The 23,896-nt window shown below is 57.3% G+C and overlaps 1 protein-coding gene across 3 annotated transcripts in view; it reads left to right on the plus strand.

Annotated features, from left to right (window-relative positions):
• ADCY3 (adenylate cyclase 3) overlaps nt 1–20,801 on the plus strand; it is a 58,492-nt gene extending 37,691 nt beyond the window's left edge. For all 3 annotated transcript variants that reach the window (XM_006258853.4, XM_019483794.2, XM_059728320.1), the window contains 18 exons: nt 829–959; nt 1,181–1,292; nt 3,642–3,769; nt 4,603–4,761; nt 6,161–6,323; nt 7,137–7,283; nt 7,676–7,818; nt 8,332–8,493; nt 11,661–11,748; nt 12,460–12,576; nt 13,423–13,682; nt 14,333–14,414; nt 15,014–15,172; nt 16,531–16,677; nt 16,784–16,900; nt 17,520–17,646; nt 18,904–19,028; nt 19,690–20,801. In XM_006258853.4, coding sequence (XP_006258915.1) covers nt 829–959; nt 1,181–1,292; nt 3,642–3,769; nt 4,603–4,761; nt 6,161–6,323; nt 7,137–7,283; nt 7,676–7,818; nt 8,332–8,493; nt 11,661–11,748; nt 12,460–12,576; nt 13,423–13,682; nt 14,333–14,414; nt 15,014–15,172; nt 16,531–16,677; nt 16,784–16,900; nt 17,520–17,646; nt 18,904–19,028; nt 19,690–19,872 — 2,550 coding nt within the window. In that variant the 3' untranslated portion in view covers nt 19,873–20,801. The remainder of the gene's footprint in view (nt 1–828; nt 960–1,180; nt 1,293–3,641; nt 3,770–4,602; nt 4,762–6,160; nt 6,324–7,136; nt 7,284–7,675; nt 7,819–8,331; nt 8,494–11,660; nt 11,749–12,459; nt 12,577–13,422; nt 13,683–14,332; nt 14,415–15,013; nt 15,173–16,530; nt 16,678–16,783; nt 16,901–17,519; nt 17,647–18,903; nt 19,029–19,689) is intronic.
• Nucleotides 20,802–23,896: the final 3,095 nt, after the last annotated feature.

Below are 23,896 nucleotides of genomic sequence, written 5' to 3' on the forward strand. Positions count from 1 at the left end.
CTGCTGGGTGGCTAAGACCGATTCATCTCGTACTGAATCACGACGGTGTCTGACCCCTTCCCCCCTCCAGCCGGTGCTTTCCTGTGAAGGTCAGTAATGGAGGTTTCTGCATCTGGGCAGCTTGCGCTGAGCGTCGGGTCAGCCAGGGGACTGCCGGAGCGACCGCAGAGCATCCCACCCCCTCCTCCTGCCTGCCAGAAATTGCTGAGAGAGAAACCGGCCCAAATAATGCACATTCTTTGCAGTTCAAACCCTGCGTCAGTCCCTGGCTATGAAATAGCTTCTGGTGTCCCTGGGCAGGAGACTACTTTGAGAGGCCGGTTAAAGTTGGGGAGAAGAAGGGGCTGCATCACGTGCCGGCTCCTTGCCCCACTTCCCCGCCTGGCACTGGATCCTGAAATCAAGGAACTCGTGGCTTTGAGCCTTGTCTCACCAGTAACCAGAGAGAAAAGGTCTGAGATGGGGCAGAGAGGGCGGCAGCGTGCCTTATGGGGGAACGTGTCGATATTCAAAGTGTGAACACTAGCCGCGCGATTCATCCAGGTGCCCTGCCTCCCTCTCTTCACGGGACTCCTGGTGCTGGCTCTTTGTCCTGGCAGCAGAGTGGCACAGCTGGCTTTGGGGGCGGCACATCTGGGGGCTGTTCAGCAAGGGCTCCTCATCTCCGAGGCGCACCTGGTCACACGTGGCGGGGCAGGAGTGTGAGCCGTCGGCCGGCTCTGCAGTTCAGAAGGGACCCTGATCCCCGCCATGGGATGGGGGGGCTTAGCTTAGGGCTGGTTAGAGCCCCCTTCATCTTCCGTCTCTCTCTGCCTTTCCCTGCTTCAGGAACGGTTGATGCTTTCCATCCTGCCCAAGCACGTTGCGGACGAGATGCTAAAGGACATGAAGAAGGACGCGAGCCAGAAGGAGATGCAGCAGTTCAACACCATGTACATGTACCGCCATGAGAACGTCAGGTGAGGGATGCGCCTCGTTCCCCGGGCACGGGGCGGCCGGGCGTGATTCTCACGCAGCTCAGGCCTGCACACAGGTTGCTCTGACTGGGTGCTGACATTGGCCTTATCACACCAGCTAGCCGCACGTCCCCGCGGATGGGACTGGGAGGACTGGGACAGCCCCGTTCCCGACAGGCAGTGATCCCCTTGTCCCCATCATGCTCTCCGGCTTCTTTCCCCAGCATCCTGTTCGCTGACATCGTCGGCTTCACCCAGCTGTCCTCGTCCTGCAGCGCCCAGGAGCTGGTGAAGCTGCTGAACGAGCTCTTTGCCCGCTTTGACAAGCTGGCCGCGGTAAGTCAGCTCACGTGTTGCCTGGCAGATGTGGGATGGTCCCGCCTGGACGGACCCTCGCTGAGTTGGCAAAGCTCCCCTCACATGAGTAATCTCACTGCCGTCTTCATGCATCCATTCCTCACCCCCTGGGACTCGTCCTGCCCTGGAAGTGCGGGGTTGCAGTGCACGCACGCCCTGTTCTTCCCCTCGGGCAGGAGTTTACGCTGTGTTTATCCTGTGTCGGGGATAAGCGGGAAGCTCCAGGACTGTCATGTCTGCTCTAAGCCCATGCATGGCCTGACCCCAAATTCTGGGTGAGGAGAGGCTTGGTCTGGCCCTCGGCGTATGTATAGCCTCTAGGCAGCACAATAGGGGCCTCGAAAAGGGCTTTCCTTAGGCATCTCCGCTCCCTGTAGCATCTCAGAGATCCCTGCTCTGATGCTCTGCTTTGTACCCTGGCAGGCCTGGCTGAGCTGTGCCCTGCTCTCTGGGAAGCCGCCTGCTTTCCTTGTCCTCCGGGGAGGGAGGGGAATGGAAAATGTCCAAGGGAAAGGCATGTCCGTGCTCGGCCAGGCCCGGGCTGGGCTCTGAGTCAGTGACGGGGAAGGGGAGAGAAAGCAGGGAACCGAGGAGGAAGGAGGGAGAGAGGAGGACGCGAGGGATGCAGACGGATGGAGCTCACGGCATGTCGCAGCCGCCCTGCCAGATGCCCACAGCACTTGCATCCCAGCGCCGGACCCTGGGGTCTGGGTCTCTTCTGAGAGCTGAGGCCCAAGGTGCTGAGCCTCCAAGGCAAAGGTTGGCTCCCGTCGCCTCCCCAGGGCCTTCAGGACACCTTTTTGGGTGCTCTGGTTATGGTGCCCCTCTCCAGAGAAATGAGGTGGCAAAACAAATAGGCAAGGGTGTTGCAAAGGGGGGGTTTAAACTGCTTCCTTTTTAAACAGCACGAGAGAGAGACCTAGGTGCAACCACCTGTCCGCCTTTCCCTGCCTCAGTTTCCCTGAGCATTCATTGGGATTTGGTCCCTAACCCCTCACATCTCCCCCGACATGCAGAGCTGCTGTCCCTCCGGCAGCTGGCTTCTCTCGCTCTTGCCTGGACCTACACCAAAGCAGTCCTCTGTCCCTCTGAACCACGTCCCTTTGGCTCTCCTAACCCCAGCTCCGCAACCCAGCCAGGTCCTATAGTTTTTTAGACCCGACCCCTTGGTTTCTTTGTTCCTGCTTCCTTTCAGACCCTGCCCCTCTGCAGCAAAGCTCCCTCCAGCGAACGCCCCGGGACGAGGGAGTTGTTCTGGCTCCCCTGCCCTCACCCAGCTTGTTGGGCTCATTTCTGTATCTCCTCCTTTCTGTATCTAGCCAAGGGGGTGGAGGTATGCATTTCTCCCTGCAAGAAATGGGTTGCTGTAGGAAGCCGAGTAGGTCTGTGGCCTGAAACCCAGTATAGCAAAGCCCTCTTTTCCAATGAGCTGCCCGTTTCCAGCTACCTGACCCAGGCAGGAGCAGGCAGTGACCCCCTCTTCTGGACAGCATCTCGGGAGGCTTCAGGCCAGCGCTGATGGGAGCCCTGGCTGCGGAGCTGGGCAAAAGCATTTTGCTTTCTCCTTTATTTGCCAAAAAATGTCCCAAGCCATCCCGAAGGAGAGACCCAGTCTCGTAGCGCCCTGTATCAGGAACGCTGTTCTGCGAGGAGGGAGCCCTGATGCCAGGCTCTGCTCAGCCTCAAGCCAAAGGTGGTCTTAAACGCAGCTTTCGACGCCCGAGATGAGTGCGCTAACCACCGGAGCACGGGGGGAGGAAGCCAACAAGCCGGCAGCTCCTCCTTGGTTTTGTGAATCGTAGAAACATAGAAAATTCAGGTTGAAGGGAGCTCAGGAGGTCACATCCAGTCCACCCCCCTGCTCCAAACAGGACCGTCCCCAACTACATCATCCCAGCCAGGGCTTTGTCTACCTGAACCTACAAAATCTCCCAAGGATGGAGACTCCCCACCCTCTCTGGGTAACCCGTTCCAGTGTTTCTCCGCCCCTCTAGTGAAAAGTTTTTCCTAATATCCAACCTAACCTTCATTGGCACCTAAGTTCCCCTTGCTTTTTTGCTCTTTATTTCCAAATTTCCTTTGCCCCTACTAAAAATCCCCAGGATGAATCACTGCGTTGCATCTGAGACATTTTCATTCCACGGCAACGCAAAACAATATCTTCCCTCCGTTCCTCTGTTCAGCCACCCAGTAGAGACCCCGGTTATTAGGTCCGTGTCCCAGTCCCGAGGTGGGCAGGGTGGGCAGAAGGCCCTTGTCCTGCCCCCTGCCACCGATCCGGTTTCTACCGTTGCTTGCGGCGGGTTATGTGCTCTCCTCCTCCCGCAGAAATACCACCAGCTGCGCATCAAGATCCTGGGAGACTGCTACTACTGCATCTGCGGGCTGCCCGACTACCGGGAAGACCACGCCGTCTGCTCCATCCTGATGGGACTGGCCATGGTGGAAGCCATCTCGTAAGCCACCCTGTCTTTTCTGTCTTGGAAAGCTCCCTTCCCAGCCCCGCCACGAGCTAAACCCCATGTTCGCTGCCTGTCGAAGTTGGTGCTGCTTTGTGACGTGGTGTTTCTTCAGCCCAGCCTGCCTTCCTACATAGGATCACAGGAAAGCAGGGCTGGCAGGGACCTCATGAGGTCTCCCAGTCCAGCCCCCTGCTCAAGGCAGGATCATCCCTGGCTAAAAACCATCGCAGGCAAATGTCCAATCGACCTGCTCTTGAAAATTTCCGAGAATGGAGATGCCACAGCTTCTCCCGGCAGCCTGCTGTAATGCCTGACCACGCACAGAGTCAGAAATGTCCTCGTCTCCAGCCTAAATTTCCCCTGCTGCAGCTGGAGGCTGTTGCTCCTAGTCCCGCTCCCTGTGCCCGTTCCCGGGGAGCTGCAACTCTGCCGTTAATGTGATTTCGGTAGTCTTTGCTTTTGTGTGTTTGAATGCGCCCCCTCCATTTTTGCATTGAGTTGCATTGCGTGTTACCTTGCATTTGCACAGGGGCTTCTGCGATCGGTTTGTCTGGTTCAAAGGAGGGCTGAAGGGGAAAAAAAAAGGGGCACGTTTTAAAAAGCCCCCTTGATTTAGCACTGTGGGTTGTAAAGCTGCAGCACCTCGCGGTTTCAGCCTGCATAGTCACGTACACAAAGCAACGAGCCTATGCAGGTCTGCATTTATAGGGCTGGGGTTTGCAACGAAGCCTAGAGAGGTTGTGGGGGAGTCTAACGTCTTTGACCGGGTGTCGATGACTGACTCGCTGAGACCTCCCTTTGTGACCCCTGCCCTCTCTGTCCCAAAGCTACGTACGAGAGAAGACCAAAACCAACGTGGACATGCGTGTGGGGGTCCACACCGGCACGGTGCTGGGCGGGGTGCTGGGCCAGAAGCGCTGGCAGTACGACGTGTGGTCGACAGACGTAACGGTGGCAAACAAGATGGAGGCTGGCGGCATCCCTGGGTGAGTGCCTCCTTGGGAGATGGACCAGTTTCGTTGCTCTCCGCTGGACTCTCTCCAATGTGTCCACATCCTTTCTGTCGTGGGGGCCACAGCTGGACACAGGACTCCAGATGTGGCCTCCCCAGTGCTGAATAGAGGGGAAGGATCACTGCCCTCGATCTGCTGGCAACGCTCCTCCCAACGCAGCCCAGGATGCTGGTAGCCTTCCTGGCACCAAGGGCACACTGCTGGCTCCTGTTCAGCTTCTTGTCCCCTGTCCCCCCAGGTCCTTTTCTGCAGAGCTGCTGCCCAGCCCGTCACCCCCAGCCTGCACTGGTGCAGGGGATTGTCCTGTCCTAAGTGCAAGACTTTGCACTTGTCTTTGTTGAACCTCATGGGATTTCTTTTAGCCCAATGCTCCGACTCGTCAAGGTCACGCTGAATCCTAGCCCTACCCCGCAGTGTATCTACTACTCCCCCCTTAAATGCCCTTTGTGCCGCTTTGGCTCCATAACATGATTTTAAGGGCCTCTGCCCAGTGCACTTCAAATGCTTGCTGCTGCGGGCTCTTCTGCGTGGGCCAACATTAGCGCAGAGCCCAGCCCACTGACATGGTGGGGTGGAAATTCACCCCTCATAAGGTCAGGAGCCATGCTAGCTGTGTCAGAGCCTCCTGGCCAAGTGTCACAGGATACGGAGTTGGGGGATAAGAGACGTCACACAGACTCCTGCCACCCCCTTCGAGGGCTGAGCCGCCTCCTGCATGGCACGGAGCCATGAACGTCAAAGACAGGGCAGCCAGCCCGGCCGTGCTGGGCACATCACCCTTGTGCTTGGCCCCTGCTCCCGGCTTGCACACCTGGGATCGAGGCCTTGGTCTGGATCAGTGCAGCCATCAGCAGCTACTTCAGCAGGTGCATCCCCTTCCACCGACCACCCACACAGGACTCAGGCATAGGCTTCATCCAACCCCCTTCTTCATCATAAGGGCCAGTCGTTATCGGGACCCCCACTGAAGTCCCCTGGGGAACTCAATCCCCTCTCCCTCCGAGGCAGGGAACGGGAATGCTAAGCATCATGCTAGGTGGGCGACTGTGGCAACCCCTCATTGAGGCCGACTTGGTTGGGGGCCCTCTTTCAGCACAAATTGTGCGAACAGTCACCGAAGTTTTTGGTGGACATGGGAGGTTGTGTCTGTGGCTTTGTAGCAACAGGTCAGGGACACGGGTTTGGGACTTAAAGCCCCTTCTCAGCCGTGTCCCTCTCAGTCTTCCAGCATTGCTAGGTTGCTACGTCCTTTGCATGGCTTTGGGCAAGGGTGGAATTGCTCAGCTAGGTCCACAGCCTGACTCCTTGGCCTACGGGGGAGGCCAGGGGAGCAGCTGATGGGTGCCGAAGGACATCTCACTTCTGCTTCTAGGCGAGTGCACATCTCCCAGAATACCATGGACTGCTTGAAGGGCGAGTTCGAAGTGGAGCCGGGAGACGGCGGGTCGAGGTGTGACTACCTGAAGGAGAAGGGGATTGTCACGTACCTGGTCTTGGTGCCCAAGCAGCCCCTCAAGAACGGGATCAATGGCGTGGTGAGTCACCGCCCTCCTCCTCCTCCTCCTCCTTCTCCTCCTGCAGCCTTCTCCTCTTGCCTGGACCATCGCCACTGTGCTCCAGCTCGCACGGTCTTGCCCCTGCCCAGGCCATTTCCCTTCCTACAAAGGGAGACACCATCCTTGTCCTTGGCTCTGCGCCTGTGGACTCGGACACCACTGCATGTCCCAATGATGCTGTTACAGGAGCAGGATCCAGCACTTTTAGTGAGAGTACATAATTGGGACGGGTCTTCTGGGTATTTCTCTGCTATGTACTTGGTGCTGCGAGACCAGCCTGGATCATAGGAAGACCATCAGGAGTCCACCTCGTCCATGGCCATCCAGCTGGCGACCAGTGGTCCGCAGGCCCTTGTAGACCTGCTCTTCTAGCTAAGTGGTCTCTTCTCCCACTGGCACGCAGGGGCTGCATTGAACTTGAACAGCCCTCATCTGCTCCAGCCCCTTGCTCGCCTTTGAACTATCCCAGCCAAGTGCAACCTTTTCTTGGAGCCTGGCAATGAGGGAGTTCATGCAGCTTGGCCCTTCTGCTGGGGTGGGGAGCAGCACGCCTCCAGCTCCCAGGCAGGGAACGGGGCGTTGTTTAAAATGATGGGGATAGTTTAGAGTTGGACACATTTGCAAAAATCAGTCAACGGTGGAGCCAGATTGGAGGAAAATAACAACCCCCCCATCACCCCTACAAGTGCTCTCTCCTGCCATATAGCCTACCCCATGGCACACCTATTCCCCTTGCTACTGGCCTGGATTTGGGGGCCTGAATTGCCCCCTCAGGGCTCCCTCCTGTTCCAGAAGCTGTCCCTGACGTCGTCGCATGGGAACTCGCCGCTGCTGATCAACACCAAGGAGTGCAACGGCAGCATCAACACCACGTGCACCACGCCTGACGAGGGCGAGGAGATAGATGCCCGCGGGAACGGGGCGGAGGAAGAGGGCGAGGTACGGGGGCACATCAGCTGCAGGGGGTGAGGCGGCAGGGGATAGATAAGTGGGGGAAGCTGTGGAGGGGGTGGGGGTCTTCCCTGCCCTTGGGGATCATGGAGTTCATTCCCTCTCCTTCTTTGCGGGCTGGGTTCCTCCATTCTGGGGAACTGAGGAAAGCCCGGCAGGGCCAGGCCTTGTATTTCTACCTCCAAGTTAAATGCACCGGGACAGAATGGCGCTGGGGCACCTGGAGAGGTGCAGGGCAATGTTAAAGGATGAGGCCAGGACTGGAGGGGGCAAAAATGGGCCCAGGTGCAGAAAAGTCCAGGCGTGCCAGCGTGTGGTGCCACGAGGACTGGCTCCCCGAACTCACCCCCCATCTGCTCCCCATGTCCCCTCGTGCCCAGGTGGTGAACCCATCCTTCCCCAACCCGCGGCGGCGACTGCGGCTGCGCGACCTGGCCGAGAGGGTCATCGACGCCTCGGAGAACGAGCAGGAGCTCAACAAGCTGCTTAACGAGGCTCTGCTGGAGAGGGAGTCCGTCCAGGCGTGAGTCACCCCGGCCCCTCCACCCTCCGGGCCCCGTAAGCGGAGGCCACTCGCCCACCATCTCCCGAGACCCCCAGAGCACCCTCCCTCCCCAGGGATGCCCTGTTGCATCCTTTGACCCTAGCTGACTTCCTGCCTTTGGGGCAGGGGGCTGGATTCGATGATCTCTCCTGAGATGCCTTCCAGCCCTAATGTCTGTGAAATCTGTGCACCTCGGACCACCTGCCCAGAGGCTGTCCCGGCTCTGAGGGATCTGCTTGCCCTCCCCATTGCCCATCAGAGACTGGCTGTGCATCTCCAATAGCCACTGGTACTGCATCCCCCGTCCTCATGCTCTACCCCGCTCAAGGCTCCTCTTCGTCCCTGATCAGGCCTGGTCTTTCCCACCAGCCTGGTTTTGTTCCCCCTGGTGCCACCAAAGCAAGCCGGTAGGGGAGGGAGGGATGGAGTACCCCCTCTTCCCTGCCTGGGGGGCACTCGGCACCTCACCAGGGGTGCCGGTGTCTCGGGCAGGTTGAAGGGGAAGAACACGTACCGCCTGTCCATGCGTTTCATCGACCCCGAGATGGAGACACGCTACTCCGTGGAGAAGGAGAAGCAGAGCGGGGCCGCCTTCAGCTGCTCCTGTGTCGTCCTCTTCTTCACTGCCCTGGTGGAGATCCTCATCGACCCCTGGTGAGCCTGGTCTACCCTTGGGCTGGTGGCTCGTGGGGCGGGGAGAGGGCTAGAGCAGTGGGGTCCGGCCGCCTTTGTGGTGTCTCTCAGTCCTGCTGGAAAGGCCAGGGAGGAATTCTCTGCCCGTATCTTCACAGCGGTTCAAGTACGTGACAGTCCCCTTCTACTTCAGGTAGCGGTCCTAGGATCATAGCATTAGACCAACACCAGGAGCTTCAGGGCTGGGCTGAGACCTCCCACACTCTCATTTCACATAAGGCACGGTGTAGTCATGGTGGGGCATCAGTTTTCAGCCTCATATGAGCCAGATGGCAGCAGGGGACCTGGGTAGGCATAAACAAGGGGCGCCAATTCTCAGCCGGTGGAAAGGGGGCACGTCTGCATAGGCAGCAGTGCCGGTTGGCCCATTAATGCTGCCTCTGGGTCTGGCCTGAGATGCCCAGCTGCGTTGCCAAAGTGATGGCCTGACCCTGCCCTGTGCTGTCTGCTCCTCTCCCCGGCTGCTCTTGGGCTCCTGGGAACATCGCGGGAGCAGAACAAGGCCTGCGAGCAGCCGCCCTGGAAAATACAATTTGTCAGTGAAGCATTTTCCACGGCTGGGTTGCACAGCAAGGCCTACAGCCATGGGTGCAAACTCCCTGAGCCCTGCGGCAGCTGCCGGGCTCGGAGCATGGCGGGGGCAACTCGTTCTCATTAAGTCCTATTGACAGTCGCCTCTCCCGCACCCCGGGGGAAGGAGTTGAGCAGTGAAGCGAGAAGGCCAAGGGGCTGGGTCAGATTGTGGGATGTAGGGGTGCATGGGTAGAGCACGCGTGTATCATGCCAGGTCCAGGTCTGATGCTCTGCCTGACATAGATTTCATAGACATTAGGGCTGGAAGGGACCTCATCGGATCATGGGGGCTGCTACACAGGTGTGGGAGAAAGGTGATGGCACAGGCCAGCATTTCGATCCTGGTTCTGGGCAGTATCTCTCACAGGGCTCAAACACTGGCCGTGGAGGGGGAGCTGCCTTCTTCTGTATCATGGGGCATGGTCGTTGTCCTCAGATCTGACCAGATATTAACCAGCGACTTCCTGTCGTTGCAATGGCAGCGTGCCCTCAGCCGTGCCCTCATCTCCTGCCTTTTACCTGTGCCAGATCTGGGTCTTGTGCAACCTGTGCCTTGGAGATGTGGGCAAAGTGGTGACATGGAGGATTCTTCAAGTTTCTGCAAACACAGGGAGCTGGACTGGGTGGTGCAGGGGCCCCCTTCCCACCCCGACCTTCCCATGTGGCGTAAATCTCCATGTCTCCAGGAGCACAGGGCTGGAAAAGACCCTCCGAGACCTTGACTGGGATCCCCTGCATTAGCAAGCAGCTGATTCACGTGATCCGGTTCATAAATCCCTGAGGCTGCTAACGCAGGGGACTGCCAGGCAGGCGCTGGGTCCAGACGTCCCCGCTGACAGCCCCACAAGCTTAGCTGGGCTGCTGTGACAGCCCCGTGGCCCCTCCAAGAGCCTCACCTTTCAGCTGCAACTTGGGGTTTTCTTGCTGCCATGCACCTGCCCTCGCCGCGCTGCTTCACCAATGCTGAAAGCTGGGAACGGAGGCTCTCGATTCGAAGATGAGCTCTCCCACGGCTCACTGATGGGTCTCGAGGTGACATACGAGTCCAATCTTTGAGCTACAGATCCATTCACAGAAGCAGCAGGTCTTCCTGCAGGGGAGCGTAGGCCACAGACTGGGATCCCTCTCCTTTTCCTTTGCTTCCTTCTCTGCTTCGAAGGCAAGACGCTTTACCTTGGAGCAGGCTGCTGCTTGGTTGAGAGCACTGCTTCCCTGCAGAGGATGGCAGTTCATCTTTCCAGTTGTTCATTGTCTTGATTATCTGCCAAGGTGCGAACGTTTCACGTTGCAAAAATCAGGGCCGGACACAGGCATGGGCGAACCGGGCAGCCGCCTGGGGCCCAGACATAAAGGGGGCCTGAAAAGAGTAATTTTTTTATTATTATTATCATTATCTCTGGCAAAGGGGGCCTGATCCTGAACGTTTGCCCAGGGCTGCCAGGAGTCTAGGTACGGTGCTGGCAAAAATCATTGTCATCTTACGATGTTTTCGACCGCAGAGAGAGCGATCCCTTTGGACATGGTTATCCAGCCAGGGGCAGATAAGACAGACTAGGTTTAGGGCATCTTTTCTAGCCCACTCCCCTTGTAGGGTGAGCAGAGGGGATCCCGAATAGGACTGCTCAGCCACGGTAGCCGCTGCCGAATTGTACCCGTCTCAACCCAGGCGCAAGACGTCCATCAGGCTACCGCCAGCTGTGCAGATTCGTGGCTGGAAACTGCTGGATTCACTGAGCTGATCTCCATCACCACTGGTCCATCGCTGCAGGGTTTTTGGAAGTTGGTACAGGACAGTGTTGTTTCCTGTGGCAGAAGCCGATGCAAGCTGGTGCGCGGAAACAGCAACCGCACAAGGCAGAGATCTGAGCCCAGTGGCAGGAGAAAACCCTAGACGACAGGAGACCTCCAGCTCTCTGTAGCCTTCTTCCATCTTTGCATCTGCTGAGATGCTGACATCTTCTTCCCCCTGGTTTGCTGTTGAGGACGTGGGGTTGGATTGACATTCGTCTGGGCCGTTTGCCAGGGATGCAAGACGCGGATGAGACGGCTCGGAGGATCGCGGGGACGCACAAGCCTCTCCACTGCTACACGGTCTCAGTCCACAGAGAGGGGGAACTGAGGCAAAAGAAGACTGAAAGACCAGATCTTTAAAGGGATTGAGATGCCTCATTCCAGGGGAGTTAGGTGCCTAAGTACCTTTAAAAGTCTAGCCTTGCCTGGGTGACTTAAGGGGTCATTTCTTCCCGACTTTGAGAGCAGCAGGATGGTGGGACCAGCTGCCCAGGGGGGCTGTGGAGTCTCCATCCCTGGAGGCTCCCAGCAGAGGCTGGGCATCGTCTCTTTGGGCTGCAGTAGAGACAAGGCAGCTTGGGTGTGGGCAAGGACCTTGCAGGTCCCTTCCAGCCTAGGATTCGAGAGTCTGTAGTGCTGTGAAAAGTCCCCGGTGACGGCAGCGGGGTGCTGTGGGAGTGCAGTTGTAATGGGCCACCCCGGCAAACAGTTGCACGACTACCTTTGCATGGTGCTGGTGGTCAACCCCCTCCCTCTCTCTGCAGGCTGGTGGCCAATTACGTGACATTCGTTATCGGGGAGATCTTGCTGCTGATCCTGACCATCTGCTCTCTGGCTGCCATCTTCCCCAGGGTAAGAGGACGAAGGGCTTGGTCCTAACGGATCCTGGACACCCGCAGTGCCTACAGGTGTCGGTGGGAGAGGATGGCATCAGCAGGGCTCAGCCGTGGGGCAGAGGCACCAGACTGCTAGGGGCTAATGGAGAATCACCTTTAGCTCAAGGCAAAGGGGCCTGTGTTGTCTGAGTTCACTCACACTGGGAAGCGTCCAGTGTCTCGCGCTGCCCTGGAGGCACGTTACCTGGACGTTTCTGCTCAGCACTGAAATAGGTAACAAATAGTCCCCACTCTGCAGCAGAGTTGACACCCAGTGAGGGGGACAGAGCGGTTCAGGCTGTTGTTTCAGGCTCTCTGCAAACTCAGGAAGTCATATCCCTTCGTGGGCAGCCTGATGAGGGGCTGGAAACCCCTTATTCGCTTTCACTGGGGACCCCAAAGCAGCCTTGTGCAGCAGGGGGAGGTCGCTGTGAATGACGTGGTGTCACAGTTTGCAGCTCTCCTTGGGGTCGTGGGATGTTAGCTGATTAGGCCCAGATCCCCAAAGGGATTTAGGCACCTGACACCTACCAAATGAACTCAAACAGGCACCTAAATCCCTGTGCACATCCATTTTAGAAGTGCTTTGGGGTCCTTGGTGTCCTATGTGGGTCTCTTGACTCTAGCATCAGGTCTCCTGTAAGGGCTAAGTGCGATTCCCCTATTTCAAAACCTCTTCTCTTCCTAGGTGTTCCCCAAAAAGCTCGTGGCCTTTTCCACGTGGATCGACAGGACCCGCTGGGCCCGGAACACGTGGGCCATGTCCGCCATCTTCATCCTCACCATGGCCGACATTGTGGATATGGTGAGTGGCAAAAACCCAACCCCGCTCTCTGCCATGGCTTCTTGGGGGTGTCCACAAGCAGATCCCATTACTATCCCCAGAGGTGCCCAATGTCTCCTAGCACAGCCCTGATATATCTCTGTGCCTTGGGGTGTCATGACCCCCAGGCTGCACTTGATCGGCTGCACCTCCCTGTTGTGGGGCTGGCGTTTGACGGCTGCTCTGATCTCCCCGCTCTGGATATGCCGATAATTGCTCAGAGCACCGCACACGATGGGTAATTAAATACAGTCAACGGGTAACAATCGACCGTGACTAGATAGAGTTAGCAGCTCTGATCAGAGACCGGCATCCCAAAGTCCTGGCTCACTGAAGTCACTGTGATGGGCTGGATGAAGCCTGAGCACCTCGTTGTGTGGTCTGGCATGGAGCAGTGCTGTCCTAAGATGCTCCAAGAGCCAGCGGTTCTTCCTAAGGTACCCAGATCTTTGCTTGGATGCAGCCCTCCGTGATGGGGCCACTACCACCATGGCTGTGCCAGAGTCCCCTCGTGGAGATGCAATATATTGAGACAGAAGACTGGTCCCAGGAGGCCTTCTTCTGTCAGCATGGCAGTCTGTGCTGGAGGGTGTGATATTTTTCTGCACCCTTAGCAATACTGGCAAAGCTTTGCGGAGGAGATCAGGCTGGGGAGATTAATAAGGAGCTACAGGATCTCCTGTAGCATCAGGGTTTCTTGCACGTCTCGTCAAAACAGCTGGTGCTGGCCCCGTGTTACGGGACTGGACAGCTCCACCGCGCCGGTCCAGTCTGGGTAGAGATCTGACCCTGGGGGGAGGCTCTCACGCCTGTCTCTCTGCCCCCCAGCTCAGCTGCTTGCAGTACTACACTGGTCCCAGCAATGTCACGGTGACGACCCTGCTGGCGGGCGGCTGCGTGGAGAACCCCAAGTACTACACCTACATCGCCGTGCTGGCCCTCATCGCCACCATCATGCTGGTGCAGGTCAGCCACATGGTCAAGCTGACCCTGATGGTCATGATCACCGGCGCTGTGGGCGTTGTCAACATCTATGCCTGGGCACAGATCTTCGACGAGTATGACCAGCACCGCTTCAAGGACTATGTGTAAGGTGCCAGGGAGGGTGCGGGGGGTCTGCCCCAGACCAGCGCGGGGTTCCTCTCTGGGTGTCCCCACTGAGAATGTGCCACAACCGCCATGGTCCCGACCTTGCATGGATCTTGGATTTTGAAAAGCAGGGTGCAGAGGGTGAGGTCCATCGTCACGTAGAGCACAGCACCTATTTGTCCCATTTTAAAAATAAACTAGAAGCTTTACTAATAGGCTGGGGGTGTAGGGCTGGATTATGCACTTTAAGATTGAAGCAAAAACAAATGCAACTGCATTGGAACGAGTTGAAAACCATCTGCTGGGCTGTGAAATAGGAGCTTCATGACCAGGAGCAGCCAGCAGGCAGCAGCAGGGCAGAACAAAGGGTAGCTGGATTGCTGGAACATGGAGACCATTATAAAAGGAGAGATGGTCGTTAACACCAGTGAAATGAAGCGTTTAGAAGGGGTCAGAGAGATGACAATGAGCCATAAAGTCAGTGACTCCCTCGCTGCTGCTTGACTAGAAATGCTGCTGTCACTGCCACGGTGTCACAGCGGCACAAGGGAAGGGCATGTCTCTGAAGCCACGTGCATGCCACGATGGGCCATGTCCTGGCGTGGGAGGTCCCCTGAGTTTGACCGTCTCTTCTCCCCACCCCCGGCAGGTCCTCACAGCTTCCCTCCAAGTACTCCATGACAGTGATGGTCTTCATCATGATGCTCAGCTTTTACTATTTCTCTCGCCATGTGAGTGCCCCTCCCAGCCTCCTTCCTTGGGTCACAGGGACCAAGAGGACACCGGGACTCTGGCCGTCCTCCCCTACACCCCCATGTGCACCTTGCCACGTGTAGACTTCCCCACTCTCTCCTGGCTCTGGCTTCTTGCATCCGTGTTTGTCCTGCCTCTGGCCTCTGCCCTCCCTCTTGTTTTCACATGTTCCTTGCCCTTCTCTAGCTGCTTTCAAGGGTTTGGAGAGGGCTTCTCCCACCGACTCCCCGGAAAGCGCCCTTTCCCTGCCTGGCCTCGATTGCCTTGGCCTGGAATATCCAGCAGCGCTGAAGCCCTCGGGGCTGGTCTCAGGATGTCTCTTGCCCTCCTCAGAGGGCTTGGGATTATCCCAAGTGCTCCTGGATCTGTTGCCTTTGCAGCCATCACCTGCAGGCCTCGAAGTCTCCCGCCTGTGTGACATGCGTCTATGTTGGCATGGGGCGAGGCCCCATGTCGTGTCTAGAACAGGCGGCCGGGACCCCCCGGGTTCGGTCCCTGGTTCGCTGTGGTGCTGTGGGGGAGAGAGGTGGCTCAGCTCATCCCTGCAAAGGAGCACGTGTTGCACACCCCCTCGCAGGTGGAGAAGCTGGCCAGGACCCTGTTCCTGTGGAAGATCGACGTGCACGACCAGAAGGAGCGGGTGTACGAGATGCGGCGCTGGAACGAGGCGCTGGTCACCAACATGCTGCCGGACCATGTGGCCAGGCACTTCCTGGGCTCCAAGAAGCGGGATGAGGTGAGGAGGTGGGGAGGGGGGCTCAGACTATGCCAGGGATACCCCAGGAAAGGGCTCTGGTGCATGCTGGATTGGCTCAACCTGAGCGAGTGGCAGGTGCCAGGCTTGACCTTTCCAAGAGCAGGGAGCACTGAGCACGCAGCACCTCTTGGCTGGACGCCTCTGGACCCACCCCCAAGGCACCAGGAGACGAGGGAAGGGAGGTGTCCAGCAGCAGAAAGGGCCTGGGGGTCACCTGGGATGTCTCTTCCCCTCCCCTCATCCTTTCACCTCAAATGGGGGCTTGGATGGAGGGAAAGGAGTGCTCCGAGGAGTTCCTGTGTGACCCAGATGCAGGAGACCAGGCAGCCAGCACCCCCGTGCCAGGCACCGGGGGCTTGGGCAGATGGAGACATTACCCTGGGTTAAAAGAGGAAGAGGGCTGACCATGGGGCAGCTGCTCCAGGAAAGCTGTTCGATGTGTCCACTCCTGTCCCTGGAAACCAAACCAGGGCAGCTTACCTCTGAATAAGACAGGGCTGAAGCGGCCCGGTTTAGCTCCTGCTCACCGCGGGATAGGAGTGGACACAAGAAACACTTACCACAGAGCAGCTGGCACAGGCCCCGTTTTAATGGGGTGGGATTGTCTGATCTCACCCTGTCTGGACTGCTCCTCTGCACAGACCATCCCTACCTTTCTCCAGGCTGGCCGTGAGGGTGAGGTCTGGGCTGCGGAGGTGCCTCGGGGAGCTGGGGCTGGTCACCTATAGGCTCCTAGAGCAGCGGGGCTGGCGGGGAGCTCCAGAGGTCACGTCTAGTCCAAACCATCCTGTACGTCCTGTCCTAACCATCCTGTCCTGACATGTTCTCACCTCTTCAGGGCAGGGTGAAGCCAGCTCAGCCTCTTTGCTGCGTCTCCCTTCATAGCGAGAGCAAACCCAGCCCCCCAAAAATGGGATTTCCCAGGGGCCGGAGGTTCAAGGGGTGCCAGTTTCTGGGCTGCTGGTGAGGGCAGAACTGCCCTGTGAACCTGGCTGCAAAATGGGGCTCCTGATATCTGCCCCTTGGGGTGGCAGGGGGGTTCAGGAATGGTCCAGGAGAGGCGACAGGGCAGAGCCAAAGGAAGTCTTGGCTGCTTTGTGGGCCCTGGTGCCCTGCCTCCACAAAGTGGGTAATGGGGGGATCAAGCGCACCCCCTACCACAGCCCATCTCCGCCGGAGGAAGGCGGGAATGTGGGCGAGTTTGTGGCTCAGCAGCCCCTGCGGGATCTCGGCAGAGCCGGACTGGGGGCAGCTCGGAGGAGACCCTTCGATGGTAGGGACTGGGTGGGCTCAGCTGCCCCCGGCTGAGCAGAGCGTCCCGGTGCCCGGCCCCGCAGGAGCTGTACAGCCAGTCCTACGACGAGATCGGCGTCATGTTCGCCTCCCTGCCCAACTTCGCTGACTTCTACACGGAGGAGAGCATCAACAACGGCGGCATCGAGTGCCTGCGCTTCCTCAACGAGATCATCTCCGACTTCGACGCGGTGAGGCCAGGCGGGGGCCGTGACGGGCTGACAGGGGCTGGGGGGCCTGGGGCGCCTGTAGCCTTGTGTCGCAGGCTTCGACTGATTTGTCTACCCTCTCGCTCAGCTCCTGGATGAGCCCCAGTTCCGATGCATCACCAAGATCAAAACCATCGGCAGCACCTACATGGCGGCCTCCGGAGTGACCCCTGATGCCAACAGCAATGGCTACAACACCACCAAGGTATGGGGGGCAGGGGCGGATCCAGGGGGGTGCACTGATGCCCTTTGACTCCTGCTGCACCCAACATTTAACATCCACTGCCGGCAGGGGCTGCAGCATTTCTACTCGGGCAGCGGTGCGTTGGTCACTCGACTTCATGACTCGTTATAACCTGCTTGATCCTTTAGACCGTTTCCTTGCACCGGTGTTAACGACCCTCTTTCCTTTGTAATGCTCTTCCAAAATCCCAAGCTAGCCTTTCTTCTGCCGTGCTGCTGCCTCTTGGCTGCTCCTGGTAACGGAGCTCCTATTTCGCAGCCCTGCGGGTTGTTTTTAAATCACTCCAACGACGTTATATTTGTTCCTGCTTCAATCAGAAAACGAACAATCCAGGTCCCTGGGCTATTAGTAAAGCTTCTAGTTTGTTTTTAACTGAAGAAAAATAGGTGTTGTGATCCATGCACCTCATCCTCTGCACCCCCCCTTTTCAAAATCTGAGCTCCACCCTGGGGTGGAGGTAGCGGGGGAGCCAGGGAGACGACCCAGGCTGGTGCTTTGCAGGAAGGGGTGGAGAAGGGGGTTGATGCTGGGACATCCCGACTCCGCTTCCCTGACCAGCTGCCCTCTGCTCCCCTCGCAGAAGGAGAACCTGTCAGACAAGGAGCGCTGGCAGCACCTTGCCGACCTGGCGGACTTTGCCTTGGCCATGAAAGTGACCCTGATGAACATCAACTACCAGTCTTTCAACAACTTCATGCTCCGCATAGGCAAGTGCTGCTCCAGGGAGTGGGTGGGGGTGGTGGGACGGCACCCAGCCTTCACTGCAGCCAGCTCCAGGGGCACGGGGCTCTGGCACGGTAAAAGAAACCGTATGAGACAAAGATGGGGAAGGCAGGCTGCAGGGGCTAGCAAGGAGGGGCCCTGTGAAAGCCTATGCCATTGTGTCCTCGTCGCTACAGTGCTGAGCTTGCTTGGCAAGGCCAGCCCATATCACAGAAAATGGGGGTTGGAAGCGAGCTCAGGAGGTCACATCTAGTCCAACCCCCTGCTCCAAGCAGGACCAGCCCCAACTACATCTTCCCAGCCAAGACCGGTTCCGTTTCAGCCGTGTCACCCTAGAGCACCTGCACATGGCAGCATCACGGGTGTCCTGCGGGGGCCGTGACGGCAATCCTGCGTGTGACCATCCTGTGGGAGTGTCACTCAGCACGGGAACCTGGGGGCAGGAGGGCACTGTGCATGCCCCATGCATCCAACAGCTCCAGGCAGGGGTAGATCCAGAGTGGGTGCAGTAGCACAGCTGCATCCCCCACTTCTGGAGCCTCCAGAGACTATTTAAAGCCCTTAAAGGAAATGAAAATCCCCCTCCCCTCCTTTTCCCTGCCTGCCCCCGTTGCTTCCATGCTGTTCCGGGGGTGTGGGAAGCATCAGAGCTGATCTTGTCCGCCCCGGGAGCCTGGGCTCAGCTGCAGATGGGGATGGCAGTGGTGGGGACGGGCAGGGGGGATCCCCTTCCCTAGGGCAGGCAGAGGGGAGATCTAGTCTTTTGTCCAGCCATGGCTGCTGTCCCCAGCCTTGGTGCAGCCCCATCAGGGCAGGCAGCAACAGCTCTGTTGCTCTCCTGGCCCCTGAAACAGCAGGGAAAGCAACAGCAGGTGGAAGCGTGGGGCATTTTCTCCTGCTTTAGGGGCTTAAAAATCATCCCTGGAGGCTCTCAAGGGCCGTTTGCTTGCATTGGTGGGGAAGGAAGCAGGGAGTAAGGGGTGTAGTCACCCCTGCAGTGCAGGTTGCTACACCTGCACCCCCCCCATAGGAAAACCCTAGATCCAGTCTTGGCTTTGGGTAGGCCCTGCGTCATGGCTGCATCTTCATGTGTTCATGTGCCAGCGTGCGGTGGTTGGTGGTTGGAGGGGTCCCCTATATATTATGAGTGGTGGTGGTGCGTGCGGATGTATTAGCGGGACAAGCCACGGAAGGCCCCAGAGGACAAAAGGAGCAGCTGTCCTTGCGTGGGATCTTTGCAGGCATGAACAAAGGGGCGGTGCTGGCAGGCGTGATCGGCGCGCGCAAGCCCCACTATGACATCTGGGGCAACACAGTGAATGTCGCCAGCAGGATGGAGTCAACGGGCGTCATGGGAAACATACAGGTGGGTACGCAGTGCCCCCTTTTTGAGGGGGAGCCCATGCCAGGCTGCTTTCAGCTCAGTTATACTTGGTGAACCACCAAAAACGGGGGCTTAGGATGGAAACGCTCGTACAGCCTTCGCTCCAGAAGCGACAGGTGCTTATAGGCACGGGGAAGAGATTGCACTTTCCCTACTGAGAGCAGTCTCGGTGCTGCAGATGAGTCAGGAATGGGGGAGTGCAGTAGTGCTGGACACAAGACTCAGTGCGGGGGGCTGGGGGGATCCAACCGATGGAGCCAGGTCTGGAGCATGAACGCACCTGGGCTGATCAGCAGCTGTTCCAGGAGAGGAAGGGAAGCTGAGAGGAAGGCAGAAAAGATGGGGTGGAGTGAAGGAAACCAAAGCAGCTGAGGAGGGAGTGGGGCAAGGGCTGGGGCAGACAGAGCGCCAGTTGCCACAGGACACAGGCACGCCCTTGGCTCCAGCGCAGTGCTAGTGCCCTCATGGAGCCACTCTTCGTCTCTCTGGGGAGGGAGGGGGCGGCTACGCCTGGGAAAAACCGAGCCGCGACTGCAGCAGGCAGGCAAGGAGCTCTCCGGGAAGGCGTCCAGGGCACAGCCCAGGGAAGGCAGCCACAGGGCTTCTGCCAGCCTTGACAGCCTGCCTCTGCCGGCCCCCCCAGGTGGTGGAGGAGACCCACGTCATCCTCAAGGAGTACGGCTTCCGCTTCGTGCGCCGCGGCACCATCTTCGTCAAGGGCAAGGGGGAGCTGCTGACCTTCTTCCTCAAGGGCCGCGAGAAGCAGGGCTCCTTCATCAACGGCTCCTCCATCACGCTGCCCCACCAGGTGGTCGACAGCTCCTGAGGGGGCCGGCCCCCGGGCACCCGCCCACCGACAATGCCCAGTGCCTGCCTGACGCCAAAGGCGGCCGGTTCGGAGCGCCTTGCGCTCTGGGGGACCTGGCCGAGGGTAACCCCCTTCCACACCTACCGTTTAGAGTCCCAAGATACCCAACCCCTTGCGTGACCCTTGTTTCCTGGAGGTTTTCTTGAAGAGGGGGGGTCTGCTTGACTCGTGCTTCGCCTCTGTTGCGGAGCCCAGCGGAGACCATGGGTGAAAAAGGGCTTGATGGCATCCTCCAGGAGCTCACTGCATGCCCCTCGCTGCCGCGGGCATGGACATTTGGGCATGAGATTTCAGCAGGAGCTCTCACCCAGGGCACCCAGGTAGTCTAGTGTAAAGAAGGAAGTCGGGGGCACAGATGCCCACGTCGTGCCACAGCCCCGACCTGCACATAGCGCTCAGGACAGGTGGTGAGAGCCAACAGCTTGCCTGTGCAGGGAGAGGGAAGGCAACCCAGGGAGGTTGGGGTGGCCATCTAGTTTACAAAACCCCACTCATCCTTGTCCCAAGCCACCGTAGTTAGGAGCCCAGCGGGAGTGCAATATGTCCTTTCACTTGCAGAAGGGAACGAGACACCCCTGGTGTGCGTTTCAGATCTATACGGATATATATATATATATATGGCCAGAGACAGAGTGACATTTATATTTTTAAAGGTGTGGTCCGGCCGCGAGTAGGCTCTCTCTTTCCGATATTGCCTTGCACTCTCTGCTGCTGTCACCTTTGCTGCTGCTTTCAGGAAGAGTTTAACAGGTATTGGCAAAGAACAAGACTGTTTTATTAAAGCCTTCAGCCACTATTCTGTTTGGAAACGAAACAAAACGAAAAAACAAAACAAACCAGTGTAATTATTCCTCTAGTTTCTGGAATAGAACCGGGTGAATTTTAAACCGCAGTGGTCGCGTGTCTGCTTGCTGTTGAAACGCCATGTGTTGTCTTGGGTGAGGATCGATCATAGGAAAGTCGGGCTGGAAGGGGCCTCACAAGATCATCTAGTCCAGCCGCCTGCTCGAGGCAGGACCATCCGTGACTAAGCCTGCCCAGTGTCCAACCTGCTCTTGAAGACTTCCACGGATGGAGCTCCTACATCTCCTCTGTGCAGTCTGCTCCAATGCCTGAATACCCTCAGAGCCAGAGTCATAGAAAATGAGGGCTGGAAGGACCTCAGGAGGTCACATCTAGTCCATCCCCCTGCTCCAAGCAGGACCAGCCCCAACTCCATCATCCCAGACAAGACTTTGTTGAGCTAAGTCTTCAAAACCTCCAAGGATGGAGAGTCCACCACCTCTCTGGGTAACCAGTCACAGTGCTTCACCACCCAATTAGTGAAAAAGTTTTTCCTGATATCCAACCTCAACTTCCCTTGCTGCAGCTTGAGCCCATTGCTCCTGTCATTTGCCCCCACTGAGAACAGTCCAGCTCCATCCTCTTTGCAACCCGCCTGCAGGGAGGTGAAGGTAGTCAGAAAGATCCTCATCTCCAACCTACATTTCTCCTGCTGCAGCTTAAGGCTGTTGCTTCTAGTCCTTTCCCCTGCAGCCACAAAGAAAAGCGCCTCTCCATCCTCTCCACAATCACCCTTCAGGGATTTGAGGGCAGTTATCCAATCCTCCCTCTACTTCTCTAAACTAAATAGCTCCAATTCCTTCAGTCTTTCCTCATAGGCCCCTGATCATTTCTGTTGCTCTGCATTGGATTCATTTTAATCTATGTCCTTCTTGATGTTCAAAACCGGACACACTGCTCCAGGCGAGGCCTCACTGGTCCTGAAGGGAGCGGAAAAATCACTTCCCTTAATTTGCAAATGACTTTTCTGTTGATACAACCCAGGAAGCTTTTGGGCTTTTTTTGCAACAAGGGCACATTGTTGGCTCACATTCAGCTTATGGTCCAGTGTAACCCTCACTTCTCTGCAGCGCAGGCAGCTGCTCCCCAGGCTCTCTGCGCATGCAGTTGTTCCATCTCAAGTGCAGGACTTGGCACTTGTCCTTGAATTTCAGCTGATTGATTGCAAACCAGTTTCCCAGTCTCTCCTGATCATTCTGGACCTGTGACATTTTGCTATGAGAGCAGTCAATGGATGTGTCTGGGATGGTTTAGACAGGGCTGATCCTGCTTCATGCAGGAGTTGGCCTAGATGTGACCTCTGGAGATCCCTTCCAGCCCCACGTCTCAATGACCTGAGAGTAGCTCTACCCTCCAACACATCTGCAACTCTACCCAACTTGGTGGCTTGGTCTTATCCAGACCACTTTGGGTCACTGGCTCTGGGAGAGGAAGGAAAACAGGTCCCAGCCCAAACATTCACTGTAGGCATGCGCAGACATGAAGCAGACACATGAACATGAACCAGGGCCATCAGAGATGAAGGCTAGCGCCCACTGGACAAACACGCACTGCTTTGAGCAGTGGTTTTCTATGCCCTTTGTGAAGGTGACACTCCCCTTAATACAGAGAAAAAGTGATAGACAGATTTTGTTCCAGGTTTCTCAGCCCTTCAGGCTCCAGGTCATAGTTCAGAAAACCCATCTGGCTCCCTAGGACCAGAGTCAAAGGGCTTTGGTATCAATGGAGGCATCAAGCACCGAGTCCAAGGTGTCAGGATGGCTGGCTGGCACCAAGGTCTCCGCAGCTGATGCCAATCCCTGCAAGCGTTCATGTGGGCACCTGCCAAGTCACTTAAGACATGACACTGCTTCTGCCTCAGTCCTGGCCCCAGCAGGACTCTGACATTGGCTGTTCCCCTATGTCCCAGGCCCAATCGCATGAGCATCCTCAGGGTACAGCTGATCCATGCACAGGATAACAGGGGATGAGGCTGCTCTGCAGGGAGGTGGGATACAGTGAATCATATCTCAACTGCGCCCAATTTGGAGCTAAGACTTGCGCCCTGGGCTCCTCCGTCCCAGGAGCTTTATCTAGCACCAAGGTATTGCATGCTGCAGGGCGAGACTCCTTCTGCTGATGCTGGTCTGTTTGGCACCAATGGATATTCATTAAGTGGGGAAGCTTTGCAGTCCCAAGGCTAGAGCCCTCTTCTGGACCAGGGAGACCCTGCAAATCTCAGCTCTGGTGAGTATTCACATACACCAAGTGGGACAACATCAACAGGGCAGCTGGTCACTCCCCCAAACACTTCAGCCTGCTGCCCACGGCAGTGTCAAGGCCAAAGGATGCCAACTTTGGGCCTTTGCTGCAGCCAGAATGCCCCAAGTACTAGGCTATGGCTATAACGCACAATCTCAGTGGCATTGTCATTCCTGGACGTTGGCCCCACACCACCGTGTTACTTACACTGGGGCAAGTACGGGAACAGAATGAAAAGACGGAGCAGCAGGAGAAAGTCAAGGCCATCGACTGCTCCCAGGAGCCAACACCGAGCACTGGTGAACTTGCAGTGGTCAGTGAGGTAAATGATTTGAGCAGAGCTTAATCTCAAACCAGACCTGCTCAAGCACTCCCCACCTGAGAGGTATGGGGGCACAAGGAACAGATCAGGGGCTTTCAGAAGCAGCCACTGCCCCAGCAACACCCCCTTTGCGAGGGCACACACCCAGCCTGAGGTTAATACAAGACATAGTGCCTGGAAGTCACCCGGCCTTCAGCTGGGACCCACCCCCTCCTCTCTAATGCACTGAGCTTTCCAGTGTGACCAGGTTCTTACCAAGACATTTTGGGGCATTAAGCCCTAAAAAATGATGTGGAAAAACCCTTCCTTTGCATTGAGGATTGGTGCAACATGAGCCCCGAGACAATGCTCAGCAGCTCATGACACGGAGACAGGAGGGCTTGTTTTCTGAATGGCACGGGACGATAAACAGGTCATTTCAGTTTCACTGGAGAAGGGGACAGGTCGCTTCAGTCTCACTGTAGTTCAACCCAAGTGAGCTGCAGGAAAGCAGCATTACATTCAACGTAGCACACACCGATGCTGCTATAGCAGCAGCAGGCCCCAGAATGGCACTGGGGTGGGAAGCAGGGGGCA

This window comes from Alligator mississippiensis, chromosome 1, assembly GCF_030867095.1.
Source record: "Alligator mississippiensis isolate rAllMis1 chromosome 1, rAllMis1, whole genome shotgun sequence".
NCBI lineage: Eukaryota > Metazoa > Chordata > Crocodylia > Alligatoridae > Alligator > Alligator mississippiensis.